Source organism: Furipterus horrens, unplaced genomic scaffold (assembly GCF_987537825.1).
Source record: "Furipterus horrens unplaced genomic scaffold, mFurHor1.1.pri manual_scaffold_6, whole genome shotgun sequence".
Taxonomy (NCBI): domain Eukaryota; kingdom Metazoa; phylum Chordata; class Mammalia; order Chiroptera; family Furipteridae; genus Furipterus; species Furipterus horrens.
In genome coordinates this window covers 122,082,876-122,106,769 of record NW_028327176.1, presented here as the reverse complement: position 1 = coordinate 122,106,769, position 23,894 = coordinate 122,082,876, and the positions used below count along the sequence as shown (strand labels likewise).

General features: G+C 36.8%; 2 protein-coding genes and 1 pseudogene across 7 annotated transcripts in view; 2 read left to right on the top strand and 1 right to left on the bottom strand.

Moving 5' to 3' along the window:
- Positions 1-23,031, bottom strand: part of MYO6 (myosin VI) — a 142,502-nt gene extending 119,471 nt beyond the window's left edge. For 3 of the 6 annotated variants that reach the window (XM_090282678.1, XM_090282680.1, XM_090282679.1), the window contains exon 1: positions 22,826-23,031. The gene's annotated coding sequence lies outside the window, so the exon portion shown is untranslated. The remainder of the gene's footprint in view (positions 1-22,825) is intronic. The other 3 variants (XM_090282681.1, XM_090282682.1, XM_090282683.1) reach the window with 1 other exon arrangement.
- Positions 5,301-5,543, top strand: LOC150007338 (large ribosomal subunit protein eL39-like; the record flags this gene model as incomplete). Its single annotated transcript, XM_090280812.1, has 1 exon — positions 5,301-5,543. A coding segment is annotated over one exon (243 nt), but the record flags the coding sequence as incomplete, so codon positions are not given.
- On the top strand, positions 16,429-16,842 carry LOC150007337 (small ribosomal subunit protein eS25 pseudogene; annotated as a pseudogene).
- Positions 23,032-23,894: the final 863 nt, after the last annotated feature.

Sequence of the window (23,894 nt, the reverse complement as noted above, 5' to 3'; positions counted from 1 at the left end):
GCAAATTCAATATCCTTCATATGGAGACATTCTTTCCTCTTAGAATATGAATTTCAAGTTGTCAGACTGTTTCATTCTTACCACTCACCATTATTACTAGCATAGTATTTGCACCAATTATATTAACTTACATCTTACAGATACTATATAATTATGATAATTAATTAATCTGATTTTAAGTGACTGTATAATGTTATTAACCAATGTCAACCATAAAAAAAATAATTAAAAAGCACACAGATAAACTTAGAGTCACTTTCCTACTTCACAGAATCTATTTAAATGCTTTCTGAAAAGTCAGGTAAATATATTTAAAATCTAAATCTATGAACAGGGTAGTTGAACAATTTGCTTTAACAATCAATATATTTACTAAAATAACAAGATCACTAACACTGTTCATAGTACTGTCTCCAAACATTAGCACGCCAATAAAGGCCCCAATATTACCTCCATTCTATAAAAACTTGTGATGACCTAATGTCTAGCTGATGGGCGGGGGGGTGCAATAAGGTACAAATTCCCTCAATATTCTGCCTCTTCAACTATAAACACTTCTATAGCTTCATCCACACCTGAACTTGCCCCAACTCTTTTCAGAGCTGATTCCTCTCTCCACATGTACTCTTGATCCCATCTGTTCCCTTCCCAGCCTTTCCAGAATCTGGGTGCTCCATACTGTCTCTGAACTGTTTTTTACTTGTGTATATTTTATTATACATAAATTACATCTCAATAAAGTTACGGAAAAAATATATCCAAAATCCAAACCCTTTTTACCATTTCTATTGTTTTCATCCCAATGTCTCTGATCTGGTTTGAGTCATTTCCTCACCACTAGCTTCTTTTTATCAGCAACATTAGTAAAACAATGGTTCCTAAATGTAAAATGTTTTCTTTATACTAAGACCTACAATAGCAGTCACAAAGGAGAATGTTCTGATTGGATAATGAAGAAAGTTTACCTAACTGAGGCTATTTAGATTAAAATAAATAATTTCAGTCTTCAATTACATGAATTATAAGGATTAAAAATGTGTTATGGACCTGACCAGTGTGGCTCGGTTAGCTGGGTGCTGTACTGCAAAGCGAAGGGTCACCAGTTTGATTTCCCCGGTCAGGGCATACATTCCTGGGTTGCGGGTTCAGTCCCAGTTGGGACAGGTGCAGGAGGCGACCTATTGATGTTTCTATTTTGTATCAATGTTTCTCTCCCTCCCTTTCCATGTCCCTAAAAAATAATAATCTAAAAAAATGTGTTTATGTAAAGGTATGTATGTATACATATACATTAATGATCCAATGTCCTTCATCTCCAGAAGGTAAAATACAAAGATAGAGCATTTTAGGTTAGATATGAAGAATCTTCATAAAGAACAAAAGACAAAAAAAGGTTATAGAAACTATCTCAGAAGCACTTTAAAATAAAGATAAAACAGTCAATGACCTGTTTTGAGTGGTTTAAATATGGCCTGCCTGGAAACAAGAAACTAGATTCAAAAATTAACTTCTACTTCAAATTTTTGTAATGAGCAATGAGTATACTATTTTAATAATTTTCAGTAGTTCTTAAGTCTCCACCATAGATTATGTTCTATTTAATTCCCTCACGAGACACTGGAGGTTTTAATAATTAGTATACAAAGACTAAATTTTTAAAATATTTTGGTCACCAGTGTTAGTTTCCTCGGTATTTGACAAACAGTTTTATTTACACAGATTTAATTTAAAAAAGGTACAACAATTGAACTGTATGCTGAAATCACCCAGGGACCTTTGAAAAAGTACTGATATCTAGGTCTCACCCTCCAAGATCTGAGATTTAATGGGTCTAGGCTGTGTGCTAGGCATCAGGATTTTGAGAACCCTAGAATTTATTCTTTCACTTCTAAGAGTAACAGATGGAAATTCAATCATTTTCATATTGATACAATAATTACTTGGAGTGTCTCATTTTTACTGCAGGGAGAAATAAGGGAAAGATTTCAGGTGATCTTATACAATATGGGGGAATTTTTAATGTTCAGGTTGTAACTTTGATTAGCTGACATTTTTTCCCTTAAATTCAAACACTAAATAGACAACAGATACTTAACTCTATACTAATAAAAAATATGAGAAAGTTATTTCTGGCCATGTTTTCAAATAGGTATTAGTAGGGGAACTCAAGAGTTAAAGATTTTAGCTGTAGTTATAGTTGACAGACAAGTGATTAATGCATGGGGAAAGCTGTAATTCTAGGAACTGGGACTCTAGGAGGTTGACAAGCAATTCAAACTTTATGCCACAGGGGGTCTGCAAGAAATGGAGATGGTATCTGAGCCACTGCCTTCCAGAGAGGGAACATCCATGATGCAGTAAAGAATTGTTGATCAGCAGATAAAAAGAATTCTAGGAAAATGGCCCTTGGGCTGCAACTCCTATCTGATTAACCTTTTTTCCAAACTCCTTACCTACCTTTTTCTTCTCCTTATAAAAAGGTCAGTTTGAGATGAGAAATTAAGATGGTTTTTATGGTACATAACCCACTGTCTTCTCAGATCACCAGCATCTGAATCAAGTACCCATAAAGATTCAATCCTTGTCTTTACTTATTGGTTCTGGTAGTGACAGACAGCACAAATGCTGACTTTTCTGGTTCCAGTATCTCATTATGGTATTTCTTTATATATCTATATAGCAATTTCTCTGTGGTATCTCCCTATGGCAAAATAATTAATATATTTTACAGCAATAATTTCCTTCTAACCTTTGCTCATCCTCAAACTCATAAGCACCTTGAAGGTAAAATAAAAAAGACTGCTATATCTGAGGTACAACTCTCTCATAAAGTAAAGCAAAATTCCTGTATTTAAATTCAGATTCAAAACAGACCAATTACCAACACCTCAGTAATCTAAAACTATAAGTGAAAAGATTACTTACGCATTTTGCAACAGATATGACCTTAAAAATGCTGATAGTTAAATGTTTGGGCCCTGGCTGGTGTGGCTCAGTGGACTGAGTACCAGCACAGGCCTGGGTTGTGGGTCAGGTCCCCAGTTGGGGGTGTGCAAGAGGCAACCACACATTGATGTTTCTCTCCTTCTCTTTCTCCCTTCCTTCCCCTCTTTCTAAAAATAAATAAATATTTTTTTAAAATGTTTGAGAAGGCAAATTATTTCTGTAATAAATTCATTTAAACATGCAACAAACTGCTATTAATTTGAGTAGAATCTGTGAATGTTTTTAAAAATTACTATTTATTACTATTACAGTTTCAGTATGTCAGTATAAATGTTTTTATTATTTCACTAAGTCTTTGTATATTTTACTTAGAATTTAAAAAGCTTCAGTGTCTCACTTAAAGACAGTCATACAACATTCAAGAATAAATTGAAGGAGATCAATAAACTAGTACAGCCAAAACAAATGTCCTTCTAGAAGGACAGTACAAATTCATATGGCTCCTATATGAAGGGGGATAAGAACTTCTTATTTTTTATTTCAAATTATTCTGATGTCATTAATGATCTATAGAAGGCAACATAAATAGTAAATTTAGAGAAGTCGAATGAGCCCAAAATCTAATCCAATATGTGTGTATACGTATATACACAAAATATTTTTGCACTGTTTTAATATACTTGAGTTTTCCAGAAATACAGTACCATGTAAATGAAAAGAAGACTGTCCTTTATTTGGAACCTTACCAAAAGGTGTCCATCATTTTGAAAGAAGTCATGTTAGAAATCCTGATCATAATATTTGAATCACCAGTATAACATACCTATTTGTTAGTTTAATTTGCAGCAGCTGCATTCATGATTATTCTACATATGGCTATTAGTATCTCGTTATTTTATTCTGTCTTATAGAAGTACCTAAACTTCCACATACTGAAATACATATATAAATACATAATTAATACAAAATGGATACTTAAATTCAAATGTATATTTATAATATAAATACTATTGATGTAAGTATTAATATATTTAATTGCTATGATAACTACACACAATTTTTAATTACTTGCTTTTATGTTAGGTTGCTATATTTTTAATTTCATGCAAATAGACAAATATACATGTATATACACATGTACACACATATACATGTAAGTTTTTTGTCTACTAATTTCCTATAGGTATAGTAAATGAGGTACTGCAAAATAATTGTTTTGAAAAGGGGGGCACCAAGTCTGACATAAACTCACTAATATAACAGCAAAAGAGAATGAGACCAAGGCCAGAAACCTGACATGTTAAAGGAAGAATGAGAAACAATGGGGATAAAGTATACTGAAAGTACCTTGGGAGGGAGTACCATGCCAAAGGAGCAAGAAGTCTCAACAGGAAGGGGTTGTCAACAGCATCAAATGAATCAGAAGAGGTTGCTGACAACTGAGAATAGGCCAACGGATTTGAAAATGGGAAGGGCACTGGTAATCTCTGAACAGTTTCAGAATAGTAGTTGAGGCAGAAATGATACTGCAGTGAAAAGACTGAACAGAGAAAAAGTAGAAACAGCTAACAGAGCCTTCTCTTTCAAGTTTAGAGTGAGGGAAAGAGGAATAAGGCAAAAGAACAATAGGATGGCAGGATATAAAGGATGTTTCATTGGCTTCTGTTTTTTGTTGGTTAGGCTAGAAAAGACTCCCAAGAGGCTAATCCAAGTTTATGTTAGATATCAAGTCCTGACTTCATTATATATGCGTAATTACAAGTTTTAAGAAATACTCTCTCCTGAAATGTTTACAGATGATAAAATTATCTCTGGGATCTGACTCAAAATAATCCAGAGGGAGAGGGAATAATTATTGATTAAAAAAAAGGCAAAGTAAGATTAGCCATGAGTTGCTAAATGATGAATCTGAGTGATGGGTACACAGTGGTTCATACGCTCTTCTTTTCTGAATATGCTTAAAACTTTCCATAATAAAATTATTTTTAAAAGAAATATTCTCTAAAATATGCTCATTTTTCACTTTTATATATAATATAGTCTTCTTTTTAAATTTTGTATTGTTATTCTATTACAGTTGTCCCAGTTTTCCCCCCTTTGCCCTCTTCTGCCCAGTCAATCCCCACACCATTGTCCATGTCCATATAATACATTGTTCTCTTACATGTCATACTGATGATACTGATTTTTTTAAGGGTATATTTTAAGGGATTTTTTTAGCAATGACTATACATGAATTACTGACTTAACTCAATTTCTCATATAACCTGCCAACTGATCACAGCAAGCAATTTCAGATTCAATTAGATGAAAAAAAGAGGTGAAAAAAATAGATGAAAGCTGGCGGTTGACTCCTCTTCGCCATTTCTTCTCACTACACTTTCAGGATTGAGAGACCCCTGGTCAAGAAACAAGAGCAGAATTGGCCCATTTCCCAATGGATTCAGATGAAAATTGGTAACAAAATCAGGCACAACTCCAAGAGGAGTCAATGGAGAAGAACCAAGACAGGCCTACAAAAAATAGCACATGAGATGGCCCACATATTTATGCTTTGTCTGGGTTGCTTACAACTTACCACATCACTGGACCACTAGTATCTGGAGAGATGGGTGTGTTTTACTGGGAAATTACTGGAAAAATAACTTTTCTCTTTGTTAACATTTTTCCACACTACTATGTTGGTTCAGTAATAAATACGTGTGACCTTTAGGAAAAATAGGTGAAAGCTGGTCATAGAGTTCTGGGTCACGGAATTCAAAAATCTATCCCCTAAGGAATTCAACTTGACAGTATCTGTATTATTACATAAAAAGAAATGCTTACTTTCTAGCCACAGACATATAAAAAAATGTGTCTGAAATGACCTCTAACTTTTTCAACTGCCCAATATTAGTAGAAAAAGTGAACTCTGAATTAATTAAACCATATGTTTTATCTCTTCAGTTCTGCCACTAATTTAGCTGAATGACCTTTACCACGTCTCTTAACCTCTCTAAACCTGTTTCTTCAACTTCTTAATAAAGATGTGGAATTAAATTAACTCTACGGTGATGTCTAACTCAAACTTTTAGGCTTCCTACATGTCTGGTCTACAAGAAACCTGAACATATTCACAACTCATCAACAATTATCTAGACCAGTCCTTCTCCAAGTGTGGTCAATGGAACCCTGGAGATACCTAAGACCTTTTCAGAAAGTCAACAAAGTCAAAATTATTTTCACAATAGTACAACCACGTTTGCCTTTTTCACTGTGGTTACATTTGCCCTAATAATGCAGAACCAATAATGGGTAAAACTTCTACCAGTTTATCTAAAATCAAGGTAGCGGCACCAAGCCATACCAGTGGTCACTGCACCAACAGAAAAAGCATGGTGTTTCACTTAGGAATACCTTCGATTAAGCAGTAAAATGTATTGATTTCATTAGATATTGATCCTCAAATATATATTTTTTAAAAAATAGTATATATGACAAAATAGAAATTGTGCATAAAGTATAAAGTATGACAGTTGACTCAAGAAAAATATGTGTGAATGAGTTCTAATCATTAGGAATTTTTTTTTTTTTTTCATGAAACACCATTTTCACTGGAGAGAATGACTCAAATTCTAGTTTCTGGCAAACGAGTTTTATTTGTTCATTTGTTTATTTTTTTAGTGAAGCCTGTCACTTTAAGGACAGTAAATGACAAGTATTTGTTGACAACGGTTAAAATTCAAGTGAAAAGCAGAATCTGCGAAAACTTGTACCTGCCACCTGAGCATAATAGCTTGTGCTGTTGTGCTGCTTAAGTTTAAATACTTAAAACTTTTCTGATGATCAAAAGATGATTTAATGTTACATAAATTTAGAAAATTTGCATAGCTCAGTGGAACAGTTATGTTCCAAATGACCAATACATCATGTTATAAAATCATGCATTGGTAAAATATCCAAAGTGCAAAACAAAACAGACCAACAAATTGTAATGTAACAGAGTACAATAAGTTCACTGAGAGGTTAAAGATTATACTTTGGAACTTTAAAAAATTGCCACTTCCTGAGTATTGATGAGTTATCAAAAAAGAATATACAGAATTACCTGAAAAGGTTAAATCAATACTTCCTTTCCCCAATGATATATGCGTGTGACCAGCTTTTCTTCATATACAGTTCAACCAAAATGGCATAATGCGGACTTCCGGCCAAGATGGAGGCCTAGACAGACATGCTCCGCCCCTTACAACATAACAGATGCAACAGCTCTACCTAAGATACAGAGGCAAACAAACACAGGAGCCTGTAAAGATGAGGAGACAGAAAAGCATGGCACAAAAGGGGGAATAGATTAAGGTTCCAGTGGGAGAACTAAGCGACGAGAAGATAGCCAACCTAACAGAGTTCAAAACACTGGTGATAAAGAAGTTCACAGGCTTGACAGATATGCTTAAGTACGACAAATGCATAAGGGAAAAACTGAAGGCTAGGCTAAATGAAACAAAGGAAAATCCACACAACGTGGTGAAGGGAAGGAAACCGGGGTTCAAATCACTGATTTGGAACATAAGGAAGAAAAAAACAGTCAACCAGTACAGAATGAAGAAAGAAGAGTTGAAAAAAAATGAGGAGAGGCTTAGGAATCTCTGGAACAATTTTAAATGTGCCAACATCCGAACCGTGGGGGTGCCAGAAGGAAAAGAGGAAGAGCAAGAAATTAAAAGCTTGTGTGAAAAAATAATGAAGGAAAACTTCCCAAATATGGCAAAGGAAACAGACATATAACTCCAGGAAACAAAGAGAATCCCAAACAAGCTAGACCCAAAGAGGACCACACTAAGACACATCATAATTAAATGCCAAAGGTTCAAGATAAAGAAAGAATCTTAAAAGCAGTAAGAGAAAAGAAGAGTTACCTACAAAGGGGTGCCTATAAGACTATCAGCTGATTTCTCAAAAGAAATTTTACAGGTAAGAAGGGACTGGCAAGAAGTATTCAATGTGATAAAAAGCAAAGATTACTCTATCCAGCAAAGCTATCATTTAAAATGGAAGGGTAGATAAAGTGCTTCCCAGACAAGGTAAAGCTAAAAGAGTTCATTATCACCATTATTATATGAAATGTTAAAGGGACTTATTTAAGAAAAAGAAGATCAAAACTATGAACATTAAAAGGACAACAGACTCACTACTATCAACAACTGAATCTAAAACATAAAAACAAAATCCAACTAAGCAAACCAGAATAGAAAGAGAATCATAGGTACAGGGATCATTATCAGCTGGGAGTGGGGAGGGGAAAAATGGGGAAATGGTGTAGGGGTTAAGAAGCATAACTGGTTGGTACAAAATAGGCAGGGGGAAGTTAAGAATAATATAGAAAAGAGTAAAGACAAAGAACGTATATGCACGACCCATGGACATGAACTAAGAGGGATGGGACTGCTGGAGGGAAGGGGGATACTGGGTGGAGGGGAGCAAAGGGAAAATATTTGGGGACTACTATGGCAACATAATCATAAAATACACTTAAAAATAAAGAAAACTCTATCAGCCCTGGCTGGTGTGGCTCACTGGATTGAACTGCAGCCTGCGAATCAAAGGGTCACTGGTTCAATTCCCAGTCAGGGCACATGCCTGGGTTGTAGGCCTGGTCCCTGAATGGGGGCGTGTGAGAGGCAACCACAAATTGATGTTTCTCTCCTATGTTTCTCCTTTCCTTCCCCTCTCTCTAAAAATAAAGTAAAAAAAAAATCTTTAAAAAAAAAAAAAAATTTATCAACCCTATTGCTAGGCAATTCACACTCTCTTAGTCATTCACAATCTAGTGAGAGTTGGGGGAAAATGAAAGAACATAGACATCACATAACCTATGATAAATACAGTAGTCCCCTCTATATCGCGGTTCACTTATCATGGCCTCACTGTATCGCGGGATTTTTAAAAATATTATATTTAATTATTTATCGCGGATTTTTCACTATATCACAGGATTTTGCGGTACTGTATATGTATGTTGTTAAACTTATGTAGGATTAAGAGTGTAGAACATGTTTAAGAACATAAGTAGTGTTTATGAAAGTGTGGAAAAGGTTAATATGGGAATGGGAGTGGTTAATAAGGGACTGGGAACGGTTTATAAGTGTGCGGGTTTATAAAGCCTTAAAATATATATAAATACTAAAATAAATGTAAGGTTCCTACTTCGTGGATTTTCACCTATCACGGGGGGGGGGGGGTCTAGAACTTAATACCCACGATAAGTGAGGGAATACTGTATTATAATACAGGTGTAACTCCAAACAAGTAAATTTGGGAAAGCCACTTTGAAAGATTTTTTTAAGCAGATCCTGAAAGATGAGTAAAGCTGACTAAAGAAAGTACATTCCAGACAAAGGTCTGTCTAAATAAGACTAGAGAGATGAGAGAATGGGGACATGTTTGGGGAATAGGTAAACAGGGCTAGAGCCTAGTACAATGGCAGAAGAGTGACAAGTGCTGAGGTTGAAAAGTGGGCCAAGAGATTAGGCCACATAGGGTTTCAAACCCCACAATAAAAGTCTGGATTTAAAATCTATTAAGGAAGGATTAATATGGATTCTTACTGAGCTAGAGAATATTACCATCAGATATCTACTTTGAAATATAATCCTAATGGCAATCAATGCACAGGATAGACTGTCCGTTGAGGAAAAGAACCAAAGATAGGGAGATGTGTGTAGAAGGAAAAGTAATAAGGCCTGCTTCAATCAGAGGGGGTGGAAAGAGAAAGACGATCTTCCAAAAGCAAAGGACAGTTTAGCAACTGACAAAGCAAGTGAGGAGGGAAAAAGTGAAAGTTCTCAGCATGAACAACTAGGGTAATGAGACTATCATAAGGGAAACAGAAGAAACACAAGTTTCTAAAGGGAAATGGATATAATGGGAATATGTGACATTTTAAGATGTCTGTAGAGCAGCAATTTTCAATCTTTTTCATCTCATAGCACATATAAACTAATTACTAAAATTCTGAGGCATGACAAAAAATATATTTTTTGCCAATCTGACAAAAAAAGGTATAATTCTGATTCATGCAAACCAGACAATTATTGTTATGTTGGATGTTGTCTTTTTTTTTTTTTTTTTTTTTCAGTTGGCAATCTAAGGGAAAAAGAGGTCAGTGCCCCTAACTAAATAGTCAGGTATTGCATGTTGTAAAAATTCTTGTGGCAGACTGGCTGAAAATCACTGCTGTATAGTATCAGTTGAGAAATGTTTGTCAAGATGATACAGAAAGAAAATTTGGGGGAAATCTGCATACGAATAAGAGTGGAACCACAGGGCTAATAAAATTACCAAAAATAAGAACAGAGTGAGTAAAGTGCAAAGTACAGGATTTATGAGACATGAACAGTAAAGGCACAGGCAGAGAAAATTAAGCTGTTAAAATCAAAAAGGAAAAAGTGGAAGACCTGAGAGAGTGCATGACCACAGAAGCAAAGAGGAGAGAGTTATAGGAGAATTAGTTGGTCAAGAGCTGAAGAGGTTGGAAAATAATAATAATCTAAATGAGGCCACTGGATCTATTAATCAGAAGGTTACAGAGTAGTCTCTGTTGAGTGTTTAGGGGAAGAAAACAGATCACAATGAATCTGGGCCCACAGCCTCATTAGCATGGTTATTAGATACAAGAAATAACTATTTTACCCAGGACTAAGTGAAAGTATGTTTTCCAAACAAAGGTTTGTCTCCTTTCAACCACAATTTTTAGTAAGCTATCTCTCTAAAATTCATGTTATTTTCAGATAATTTATTTCAGAATAGTCTAAAACACTGGTTTAAGCATTTCAACAGAACTCTAGCATTTACCTAACAAATTTTATGACAAAAACAGTTTACTATTGTTCTATATATTAGACCTCAATCTATCACTTAAAAGATTATTCTTGGTGTAGACAACCTACTAAAGTACATTTTAGTGCAAATCCAACAGCATTTATTTAAGAAAAAAATGCCCTATTATCCAATTCCTTTTTATTAGTAATATCAAGCAAAATATGAGCTCAAACTTAATTTAGGCATATTTATATGAAGTGAGTATATAGCAGACCTATGTTTATGTAAAGGTAATATGTGAGAGACCCATATTTATTAGTTTAATTTAGAAAACAATCATTTGTTTTACAAAAAGATTCTTCCCTTTGCAAAATAAATCACTATTGGGCTCCTTTAAATAAATATGTATTTTCCCAGGGTAATACAAAATTACAATTGAATGCTTTGTTTATTCAATTAAAACTTTACAAGAATGTGTTCGTTTAAAGCAAATTTATAAAGCATGAATTAAAATGGGTAGTTGTTATGGGGTTTAAAAACTATAAGGAATGGTTTAGACTCTACATGCCAGCAGGTCTCCCTTCTCTCACCAGCGCAGGGGAGGCTGGAGCACTGTGAAGACCAGAAATCGAAGGGTGAGGACAAAAGAGGGTATACCACAGAAGAGGTGTCTACCTTAGACTTGAAAGCAGACAACAGCTGCAAGAGTGTCATGATGTTATCATCCTGGCTTAGACACAGAAAGACAGAACAAATTAATCCTGAAGGGATTTTCAAAACTTTGAGTGTTTAAAAGAACACACAAAGCAAAGGCACTGGATCCAGATCACCTGAAGACCTCTCCCCTCACCACCATACCACCTTAGCAAGTCAGTTAAGACCTCTCAGCAGTAAAATGAGATAATAAGAACTACCTCACAAGGTCAACATTAGAATTAAATGAGAAAATGCCTTTAAAACACTCAAAGTGGTGGCACATCACTGGCCCTCAAGAATTATTGGAATTGTACTGTTTTAAGAGTCATTTTGGATCACTCATTTAATCCATCATTATAATATACTACCACCTCCCAACCAGAGGCATAAACCTTTGACTATTAAATCTTGATGACCTACTCAGCTGTCTACATGTACTGAAAATAGTAACCTTTGTCAATGTTTCATGCCAGATAGTACAATCCTAGAGAACACAAGCAAAGTCCATTAGATTCTGGACCAGTTCCAGAAGTACACCTTTAATAAATAATAGCCGATTTACTGACACACTAACATCCTGTATGTAGCCATCAGGCTATCTCGGTTTTTGCTAGTAATTCATTCAAGTCACCAAATTAAAGGTGGGACTGACCAAAAAGGAAAAAGGACTCATGAACATGGAACACAACCTATGGTGATTGCTGAGGGAAGGAGGAGGGCCTAAGGAGGACTAAATGAAAATGGGAAAAATACAATAAAGATTAAATCAAAAAATGGGAAATGAATTATAAAAAAAATAAACAAGTGGTTTCAACATTCCTAATTTATCCTGCACCCCTTCAAAAAAAGCAAACTTATCAGTAAAATGTATCTCTATGAAATACAAAATTCTAACTGAAATAATTTTTCTCTGGTTTTTAAAACATCTGTAGCAAAATCTGGTCATATAGTCCAACTCATCAGATTCCTTTCGTCCTCTCCCCTCACCGCCACACCTGACAGAAAATCTTCAAACTAACATAAACTTCCTCAATTAGCCATCGAGTACATGATAACTAGTTTTACACTTTACACTCAGCTGTTGTCTCCATTATCTCAATGGTCAACAAACACCATAGTTTTGTTTGAAACATCAAGCACAAGCATAACAGATACATCAGTCATCTTGCTCTTGTCATCTTCAAGTCAACAATGACAGGAAAAGCACAGAAACTAATACATTCCTCTTCAAAACACATATATATTCATACACTTTGTTCTTCCCAAAAATACCAAAAGGATAACAGACAGCAAATCATGCCCACAAACCAAAACACAGCTATTTCATCTAATTTTAGAAAAAAAAACACCAGGAACCAGAGAAAAGCTCTCTCTGGAATAACTCAATCCTCAAATCAGGGAAATTCAAAGAGCACAACATGGAAAATCCAACAGCCTCAATTCTATCTCATGGGATACTAATTCTATCAGTGTCAAATCAAAATGAACAATATGTTTTTAGAAGTTACCACAAAAGTTTGAAATCTCTCCTTTAAAAAAAAGCCCACTTACAGAGAAAATATCTAAACGTATGATTCCCAAGCACAGGTGATATTTGGTTGCAGAGTATGAGTTTGATATCATTTCAAATTCACTTGCTTACAACTTAAATAGAGTTGTTTTAATGCACTTGTTTATGACAAGACAAAGAAAAGCTTTTTAGAAGTTGTTTTGACAGAAGAATGAAGTAAGCTGCGTCAGGATGTCACCACCTATCCGTTAATTACTACTGATTATCACTCAATAGCTTAGCTGCTGAGGGGTTCCACTCAGGGCTTATGGATAAGAACATGTAGAGACATAACTATGGCAAGGGGATATTCAGACTACAATGAGAATTTGTGATGACTATTGGAGTGTTTGGGTCTGGGCAAGGTGTCACTTTGCTGACATAAACAGCTCTCCTGAAGACCACTGGGGTATTAGCTCCTGTCTGGGTCAGGCGATTCCTCCTAGACAGTGGTGAAAGCAGAGAAGCAGCCCCAGCGAAGATCATCATATGGCTCATCTACAGGGAGTATGGTTCCCTAGCAACGTGCTCTAGCTACAACAGCAGTGGGGTGTCAGCTCTCCACTGGCCCAGGACTCTCTTCTGAGTGCCTACTCATGTAAAAAGGTACACCTAATCTAAATTTGGACTTTATTCCTTTCATCTCCCCTTGCCTGGAACAACAGTGTAACTATCTATCATTGCTTTGGAGTACATTACTGGCTTACTATTATCCTAATAAGTCACAGAGATGTAATGTACAGTATAGGGAATATAATCAATATATCATTATAACTGTATGGTGACAGATGGTTAATAGATTTGTAGTGATCAATTTATAAGGTACATAAATGCTGAATCATTATGCTGTACACCAGTAACTAATATATTATTGTATGTCAACGACTATAGTTTAAAAAAAAAAGGCATTATCTTGTATGCTATTGGCTTATGAAATTCACGGTGAACCTGAGTTAAATAAATTGCTGGCAAAGACAAAATTACTCTCTGAGCATAATTTTGCTGCCCGAAAGAAAAATAAAATACTGGTTTACTCTAAACCTGCTTCCCCATACCCCCATACTCTTCTAAAGACAAGATGAAAAACATTATTTGTTCAAAAAAAATTGACCCAATTATAACATTTCCATCTAGAAGTATCCTTCATTTGTATGTTAACGTCTCATAGACAGGTGGTTGTTATTTGATTAATTTGCTCAGCCCCAGACAATACAGTTCTTCCTTTTCTGGAAGCTGTGAACAAGACCCAGCCCAGCTGCTGAGTAAAATCTTGTACTTCTTTTTCCCTGGAACCCTCAAGAGAAGAAAAGACAAACCATAATCTAATTGTTTTGGGGAGAGTACTGCTCATATACTAGGAAATGTCACATCTCTTTAAGGAGAGAAATCCCTTTCTTTTGTAATCTTCAGGAATCTGTCCATAATAAAGAGCATGGATTTAGACTTTTAACAAAAATTCACATTAACTAGATCAAATAAGCATTAACAAAAGACAGCTGAATAACAGCAAATTGCAACAGATTTATACAGAAATTTAATGTCTTTATAAGAGCTGGGGGAGGAAGAACAATTATTTCATAATCGTCTTATTTACTACATCAAGCCTGTATTCTGCTTTTTTCTTTTCTTTCCTTTTTTTTTTTTTTTTTTTGCTATCAAGAGTCCAAGTGAGCCCTGACTGGTGTGGCTCCATGGATTGAGTGCCAGTCTGCAAACCAGTGGTTCGCTGGTTCAATTCCCAATCAGGGCACATGCCTGGGTTGTGGGTCAGGTCCCCAGTTGGAGGCACGCAAGGCGCAACCACACATTGATGTTTCTCTCTCTCTTTCTCCCACTCTTCCCCTCTCTTTAAAAATAGATGAATGAAATCTTTAAAAAAAAAGAGAATCCAAGTGAATATAATAAATTCCAGAAAGTAAAGGATTATTCTAGCCAGAATTTTTGAAACATAGTCATTAAAATATTTTTTAATGAAAAAGTGATTCTATCAAACCACAACTACCCAATAAAGAATATTGCAGAAAACCTCATTAAGGCCTAACAATATATTAAGAAAAGTGCACCTTGTTAACAAACCTAAATTATGTTTCTCATTTGGGTTATATAGATCACCAAACGTTACCAAAATAATTTTTTGATTAAATGAAAAAGTGAATAAACTATTTTCTAAAAGCACATATAAAGTCCTGGCTGAGAGGCTCAGTTGGTTAGTGTCGACCCCATACACCAAGATTGCTGGTTCAGATCCCCAACCAGGGCACGTACAAGAATCAAACAATCTATGCATAAATAAACGGAACAACAAATCTCTCCTCTTCTCTCTCTCAAAATCAGTTTTTAAAAAGCATATAATGGAAAAATAGTCTCAAGAATTTTGCAGATGTATCACAATGCTAAAAGCTGTTTTAAATGCACCAAGTAAATGCTAATTCCCAAAGGTTCTAATCAATGCCCCAGTTATTTTCCACTTGCTCCACAACACCTCCAAATCCCTTCTCGGCTCTGCTCTGCTCTGCTCTGCTCTGCTCTGCCTAGGGAGGATGAGCCTGCATAGATCATGACTTACACTACCCAACTGGGTTCTAGAAATGAAAGTCAGCCCTGGCAAGTGTGGCTCTGTTGATTATAGCATTGTCCAGTAAACGGAAAGATCACAGGTTTGATTCCCAGTCAGGCAGGGCACATGCCTAGTTTGGTCCCTAGTTAATGTGCATGCAAGAAGCAGCAGATTGATGTTTCTCTCGCACATCCATGTTTCTCTCCTTCCCTCTCTCCCTCTCTTGCCCTCTAAAATCAATAAGCATGTTTTGGGGTGAGGATAATAAATAAATAAGTAAATTTATTTAAATAAAATTAAATTAAAAAAGAAACAGAAGTCTCTGGCAGAGACCTAAAGACAAAGGGAAGAGAGATCAGGGAACTTCTCCTCCTTCCCTGCCTGCCTGCCTTCCTCAAAGCCACAGCTCCCCAGGGCCCTCCTCCACAATGTCAGTTCTCTGCTCCTGTAATCTCTGGAGAATTAAGGGCTTCTTGCTGTCGCTATTCTTTGGGTGCTTCACCACCCCTTGTTTGTTCCCTAATCTCTATAATTTCTTCATTTGCACCATCAAGGATGAAATTTCTTTTTGCTGGGACCTTGCTTGATGCAGCTAACAAATACCAAGACTGGTTATTCAAAAACAGTCCATTATCTAAAGAAATCCTATTAAAAAGTTTCAAAAGGTCTTAAGATCTATATGAGCACTATTTATATATCATTGCATTCTATATAGTTGTTTAAAAATTAAATATAATTAGCTTACTTCCACATGAAGCTGGTTAATAAGTTGAAATATTTATTACAATTAAATTTGGGTGTGCAATTTAATACTGCATTGTTCTTTCAAGATAAATGCTGCTTTTCGTCCGACATCTTCTCAGGAAAGGGTGGTAGCAGCTGCTCCAGAACTTTCGCTATGCCGCCCAAGGACGACAAGAAGAAGAAAGATGCTGGAAAGTCAGTCAAGAAAGATAAAGACCCAGTGAACAACTCTGGGGGCAAGGCCAAAAAGAAGAAGTGGTCCAAAGGCAAAGTTCGGGACAAACTCAATAACCTAGTCTTGTTTGACAAAGCAACATACGACAAACTGTGTAAGGAAGTTCCCAACTACAAGCTTATAACCCCCGGCTGTTGTCTCTGAGCAACTGAAGATCTGCGGTTCCTTGGCCAGGGCAGCCTTTCAGGAGCTCCTTAGTAAAGGACTTATTAAACTAGTTTCAAAGCACAGAGCTCAAGTAATTTACACCAGAAACACCAAAGGTGGGGATGCCCCAGCTGTTGGTGAAGATGCATGAATAACAAGTCCCACAAGCTGTACATTTTGAATCATTTTCTGATTTATTAAATCAGAAAAAAAAAAGATAAATGCTATAAGCCTCAAATATACTTAAAAGGAAAAAAAATCAATGAAGACAATCTGGTAATCGACATAATTTACTTCCATCTACCATAACCCTGGTTAGTCCAAGCAATTTTTTATTGTTATTGTTGAAGTCCACCCTAAGCACAGGATGAAAAAAGGTTTAAACCAGTAGTTCTCAAATTTTGGTGTGCAAGTCAATCAACCAAGAAGCTTGTTAAAATGCTAACACTCAGACCCCACCCATATCTCTCTGATATGTGTTTTCTTAGTTCCCCAGGTAATTCTGATGCACACCTAAATTCAGAACTACTAAAAACTAGCCAATTTCAAGATTCCAACCAAATCTCCACTATATTGCTTTTTTACCTTTTGAATTAATATTCCATTAAACATGGCAAGAAAAAACCATAGTAACAATAATAATGCACTTACTGAATGTCAATGTGATATGTCCTTTACACGTAATATTATCTAATTCAATACTCACAAGAACCACACCAGGTAGGTAATACTGTTGCTTCCATTTTACAAATTAGAAAAGTGAAGCCCAGAGAAACTAATCTGACCAAAGGTAATGAGTGGCAAAACCAGGATTACCTCAAGTCTGCCTGTCCTCTTACCCAGGAGCTGGACAAACAAGCATTTGTGCATTTAAGGAGGATTAAACCTGAGGGCCAAGCAGCTAGGCAAACAATAACCCTCCCTATACCCTCCCACCCCTCAACTCCAACCACTCACTCAACAAGCTCTCCTGACTCTCCCCACCCATCACGCACTCACCCAGGCCTTCCACCTACATGGTATGCCACCACACCGTGGTAGCATTGTATAAGTCTGTATATATACCAGCACTTTCTCCACATGAGTACCTGCTAAATGCTAAGTACTATAAGGGATCCAAATTCCAGATCCAAGTATTGGCTGTGCGCTTGAGCAAATTTCACATCTCTGTGCTTCAGTTTTCAAGTCTGTAAAATGAGGATCATAATGCTAAATCCACTGAAATGACATAGTGATTAACTGAGCTAATGAATTCAAGTGCTTGTTTGACATAGAACCTGTCACATATCAAGAGCTCAATGATCAACAGCTGCTATTAAAATTACTTTGCCACCACCTCTCTTACAAAATTCAACATATCAGTATGAGGTCTCATTTATTTTCTCTCAGTTCTGTTTCCTGTGACTATGACAGAAGATAGAACACACTCTTGTTTTCAGGAGTAGATTGCTAACAGTGCTGTAACTCAGTGGACTGAAAGCCCAGAAAAGAGTATTTTAGAGTAAATGAGTCTTCTAGTAGCCCTGAAATTTTACCACTTTGATAAGTCTATTTCTCAACTTTAAAGTCAGCCCTGTTGATTACATCCTAGTATAAAGAGCCTATAATTAACTTAATTCCAAACAACAATAAAATGCCACCTAGTACAAGAAATTAGTCTTAATGTATCACCGTGTCATCAGCACTTTGAACTATGCCTGGCCCACGGTAGAGACTCAAATATTTGTTAAATAAATGAAGGTATAAAGGTACCAATGCAGACACACCATAGTTCATTAGTGAATCTTTACAAAAACAGGGATAATCATCAGTTCAAATCCAACACTCCAATAACCTGTACAGTATCTTCAAAATTCCCCCAGATCATTTTTCTTCCTTCTTTTTAACTGTTGACTTTTCTTTAAAAACTCTTCAACTAGAAAAATTAATTAGCAACCCTGGCTCCATTACTCTATTAAAATGTTAAAGTGGTTCCATAATAATACATCATGCTCATCTTCTATCTTACATTTAAAAAAAACTATTTAACAATTATCATTTTAGTGACACTGACTTTTCAGAATTTCCTGAACCACCCGAATTAAAGCTATAAAGTGAAATAAGCACTGCTGAGAAACTAACCCTAACATCTCGGAGATGGAGAACTGGGGGAGGAGGAGATCTACTATGGGAATACACAGGTACAAGTTCCATTCTCAGCTATACTTCTAAGCAGCCACATTTGTGACCTTGAACAGGTACTAATTTTTGTCTCCATTTACTCATCTGCAGTTTAAAAATAAGTTTACCAAATCTGCTTCTAAGGACCGAATATACATAAAATAATATCCAAGATAAAAAAGTACTATAAAAAGGTATGTTAACCTTTGACATAAACATCTTCAGATTTTAAATGGATGTTTTATTTATCTTCCTTTTTATGTCTCTGCCACTCTTTCTATTTCCTAGATCAAAGGTCTGCCAGTACAGGAAAGATGCAGTTCCCACCTATAGTCATACTGCAAACACAGTAGGCCCTTAATAAATATTTGTTGAAAAAGATGCTCATTCACATATAATAAAAATTTTAGATTCTGCTATATGCAATACCTTACCCTTACCTTGTGAAGTTTAAGCAGCAGGTTACTTTCAAATAAAATAACAAGTTACTAACACACCTAAAAGATGCCTGTAGTATTGCCAGAAACATCACCTTCCTTTGTGTACATTATTTAGTGTGTAATGTGACTATTAACCTATGTGAATATCACCCAAGGAATGTGCTTCAGTATTTTGGTTTCACTGGAGACGCACGTACTTTCTGCAAAGGAAAGGACTGCCCTTCTCTGTAACACTGAAGTAAGACTTCTAAAGATGCCAGATTTGTTCTTCCAGTTTTACTTCCTATGCTTCAGTACTCAGAGGGAGAACTTTTAGAGGACTTGTGGTAATTTCTCAAACCATTATGTCATTCTTATAATAATAAGAAAAAAGTTTATTTTTTAAAACCATAAATAAAAAAAGTCTAATACTTGTATGTTAAGATTATCTGCACATACTATAATGCTTCTAAAGTAAAATTTTAAGCTTATTTAACTTTAGTTAGTTCTTGATTAGCTATACACACACACAGGTGTCTTACAGATCATCCATTAATAATTTATATTAAGCCATTGGATGATGGTTTTGTATTTACAGTTGAATATTCTTGTGATATCAAGATACAGTTGGGTATCCTTAAGATGCAAAATTCTTAATAGTTCAAACCAAATAACAAAACACCTGTAAAAGTAGTTACCCAACTCAGCCTTCCTATCATTTTTCTTCCTATCATTTACCCAACTACATCCTATAGCTGAAATGACTCCTACTTTGTTACAAAAGATGGACTTCATGTGCTCATTTCTGACCTTTATATTTATTATAATTCAAGGAACATTCTGAAATAAACATAGGCCATAAGAAAAGAAAAGAAAAAGAAACTGTGCAAATAGTACAGGTGCCAATTTAATCATAACCTGAAAACAAGTTCTTTCCCCCCTAGGATTACAGTTAGTTAACATTTAAAAGACAGATACTGCATTTACAGGCGACAATCTGTCTCATGAGGAAAACTTTTAAGTTCTTTCCTAACCAGTAGCATTATACTATTCCTTTTAACTACAATGAAAGCCAGTGTTACATTACAGCCTAATTCTAGTTCCTATAAATCCACCAAAGTAGAAAGTGCACAATATGTATAATATTCTGGAATTTACATCAGAAATGATAAAGCAACATCACATCAGTGTTCAAGGCTGTCATCTTAAGAATGAAGAAACAGATACAGAATTAAAAATTAGTTCCAAAACTACATTCATGGCCTATCTCATCCTCACTCCTGCATGCTTTCTTCAAACTTCAAGCTACATTCTTTAACACAGTATCAGGTTCTGCAGGTTTACTTGAACATTCCAGCAAATGAACTGAGATCAAAGTACGTAACCCGGTCTTCTGGAAAGGACAGTGGTCTCAAGGTCATAAGACTTTGGTGTGAATCCAGACTTTGTCCTAGAACTATATGACCTTGAGCAAATATTTAACTCGCTAAGCCTAAATTTCCCCCTGTGTAAAATGACAAGACTACCCACCTTAAATTATTTTGGAGATCAAGTCCTTCAGTGTTCTGATTATGGCAAATGCCTAATAAATACTACTGAAGGGCCAGTTCACAAATTATGAAGTATCTAATTAAGGGACTCATAATTAAATTGTATAAAATTCATAAAAGTTGTAATGCTTTTTTTCAGTCTTTTACTTCAAATGTTTTAATATAAGAAATGAAAAATTCACAAAGATTGGAAATCTTTTTAAAACTGAAATTTTACATATCTAAGATGGAGCTTCAATTATCAACAGTGAAAACTGAGTAATTAAAAAAAATGTTTTGGGTGTTTCCATGGTCAAAGGTTTTAAAACTTTCTGAAGAAAGTTGCATTTTAGAACCCAGAGACAGCCCAGTTATCTAAACAATGGGCTACATGATACACCACAGTCTCCAGGCAAAGTCACAACAGGATGAGAAAAGAGACTTCAGCCTCTCTCAGATTTCCTGGCCACTGTTATTTTAAAACTTGACCACATAAACATAAACAGAGGGAAAAAATCCATTTCATATAAACCTCGTGGGTCATGATTTATTATCTTTTTTAATACCTTGTATTAATTTACATTAAATATTGCAATAACTTCTTACATTTTTCTTACTTATATTTGTACACACTAATAAAAAACATATTTGTTACACATAATTGTAAGTATTAGATATTTAGTTTTTAATCATGATAATTTTTTCTTAAAAGTCATTCAACACTTTTGTTACTTACTCCCTTTAAAAATTAGTTTTTGCCAACAATGTAACACAAAAAGCTAGGAGAACAATAAATGGCATGTCACATAGAACAAAAAAATGCAACGGGCAAATCTGCGTAAGATTAAAGTGAGTTCTGTTTACCACTGTGCATGTAATTCCTGCGCAACCTGAAAATACTTAAAATGAGCTGGATATTTAAAAGTCAATGAGTTATTTTGAACAGTTGCATTGTTTTAAGCTCTGGCTACAGCTCAGTTTGTGGTGTGTCTAAAGTGAATGATAAAAGAAACTAAGATAATTTTTTCACTAAACAATTTTCCATTGGAAAACCACAACCCAAGACATCTACGGAGTTTAGTTAATTTGTACAGAAACGCGGTTTTGCTGCCAACCTTTGACCATGACCATTACTAGCTCAAGTTCAAGATTCACATTTTATGGTGTGAATAGTGTCAGCTAAATCTTAATTTTTAAAACTCTCTAACCCTGACTATATACTGCATCTATACCATCACAACATAAAAACAAATGAAATTTTAATTTTGCATGGACAGCAGTCTATTAAGTTGGGGCAGTGTTCCTAGTTCTTCACTAATACCTGTGCATCTGATCAAAGTGTTCCTCCATCACAAACTTTAAAATGTAACATGTTTCTGAAACTGAATGTTAATATTTCTCACATGGATGGTCTAGATATAACCCTAGCAAATGATTTCCTACTTAAAACCCCAGAATTAAGCATTGTAATTGTTTTAAGGAGTTTTGAAAATTAACAAATACAAAAAGCTCTTGTTAAGTTACACACACAAATTAACATACTCAAAGTAATGGACCACCTAAAGACTAAAAATACAGATCCAGACAGTCCCAGCCTGGTCTCCTACATGATTAAACTACTAGTGGTAGCAGCCGATCCTCACATCCCAGAACAAACGACACTACTTCTGCACTGAATTGTAAGCTTGTTTACGAAAGAGAAAGCTATCGCCGAGTGTCCAAATCAGAGTTGGACACCTGAGTGCTCCGCTTCTACCTGGGAGCCAGAGAAGATACACAAAGGTACCTTGGTGATGATAAACCCATGAAAGGAGACTCTCATTGTCCGGTGGAAATGAGAACAAGCCCTGTGCTACTGTAAGCCGCCGCCGCCAACGCCGCCGCCGCCCGGGCCGACCCATCACCTGCTTCACCCACCCGAGTCCACGGGAGGTGAAACGAGCCGTCGGCCACCTGATCGACCCGAGGGAGGCCTCGAAGCAGAGCCAGGGGAAGCGAGGCCCCAGCGCTGATGCCCCGCAGAAGAGGCTCCGGGACACTCACCAGTGCAGACACGACGGCAGGTGCGCGGTGGCGGATCTACCTGTCGCCGGTGAGGCTGGTGGGCGGGGTGAGAGAGGTGATGAGGTGAGGGAAAAAAGGCGACGACGCAGGCGAGCACAGGCTCGGGGAGGAGGAGGCGGCGACCAGGTTCCTACTTGCTTCCTGCTCGGACAGATGCCGGGTCCGTCTCCACCCGCCCGCCAGCGCCCCACCGAGTTCCCGGCCCCGCCGCGTGCACGTCACGGCTACGGAGCGCCCGAGGGGGCGGGGGCGCCGCGGGCCGGGGCGGGCCGGCCGGGCGCGGGGAGGTGCAAGGACGCGCTCCGGGGAGGGAACGCTCCGAGCCCGGGGCGGGAACGTTCGGAGCCCGGGGCCGCCCCGCCCCTCCTCTGGCTCTGCAGAGCGGAGCAATGCCTTCGGGCTTGGGGTGGGGGCTGTGGCGCAAGGAGGGACGGAGGCTGGCCTGGACAGGAGTTCTAGTGCTTCCCCTGCGAAACGGCATCCGCAGCTGTTACTGTTTTCAGCCCTGCAGAGCAAGTCCTCTCCGAGCTGCAGGCGGTGACTGTCCAGACCCGTAACAAGCAGAATCAATTCAGGGAGGGAGAACGCTGTTCAATGAGGGGGCAAGGACCCCGAGTTGTTCAAGGGCGGGCGGAAACCAGGCGGTGTTGTTGCAGAGGGAAGAACACGGCAAACTTACCTACAGTCCAAGTTGACTTGGGCTGGGCTGCCGGTGAAGGAAGCAACCATCCTGCGCTACCAATTTGGGATTCTGCTTTTCGGAGCAGGGGTTCTGAGATTAAAATTTTGTATTTCTTTAGAATCCGCCACTCCCCACCCCATTTACTTATTAAAGCTCCGATCTTGTCTGTCGCTTAAATTTTACTGTTTCTGTAAACGACACACCGGTGAGTCATATTTGAAAATCACCGGTAGATATGAAGTAGCTATGCAAAATTGAATGACATAGTGAAAACGTGCATTGCCTTTACGACGAAAAGAATCTTCTTTTAAGAAAATGAAATGGGAATTTACTATAATGCTAAATGCCTGCTGAAAAAAGCTACAC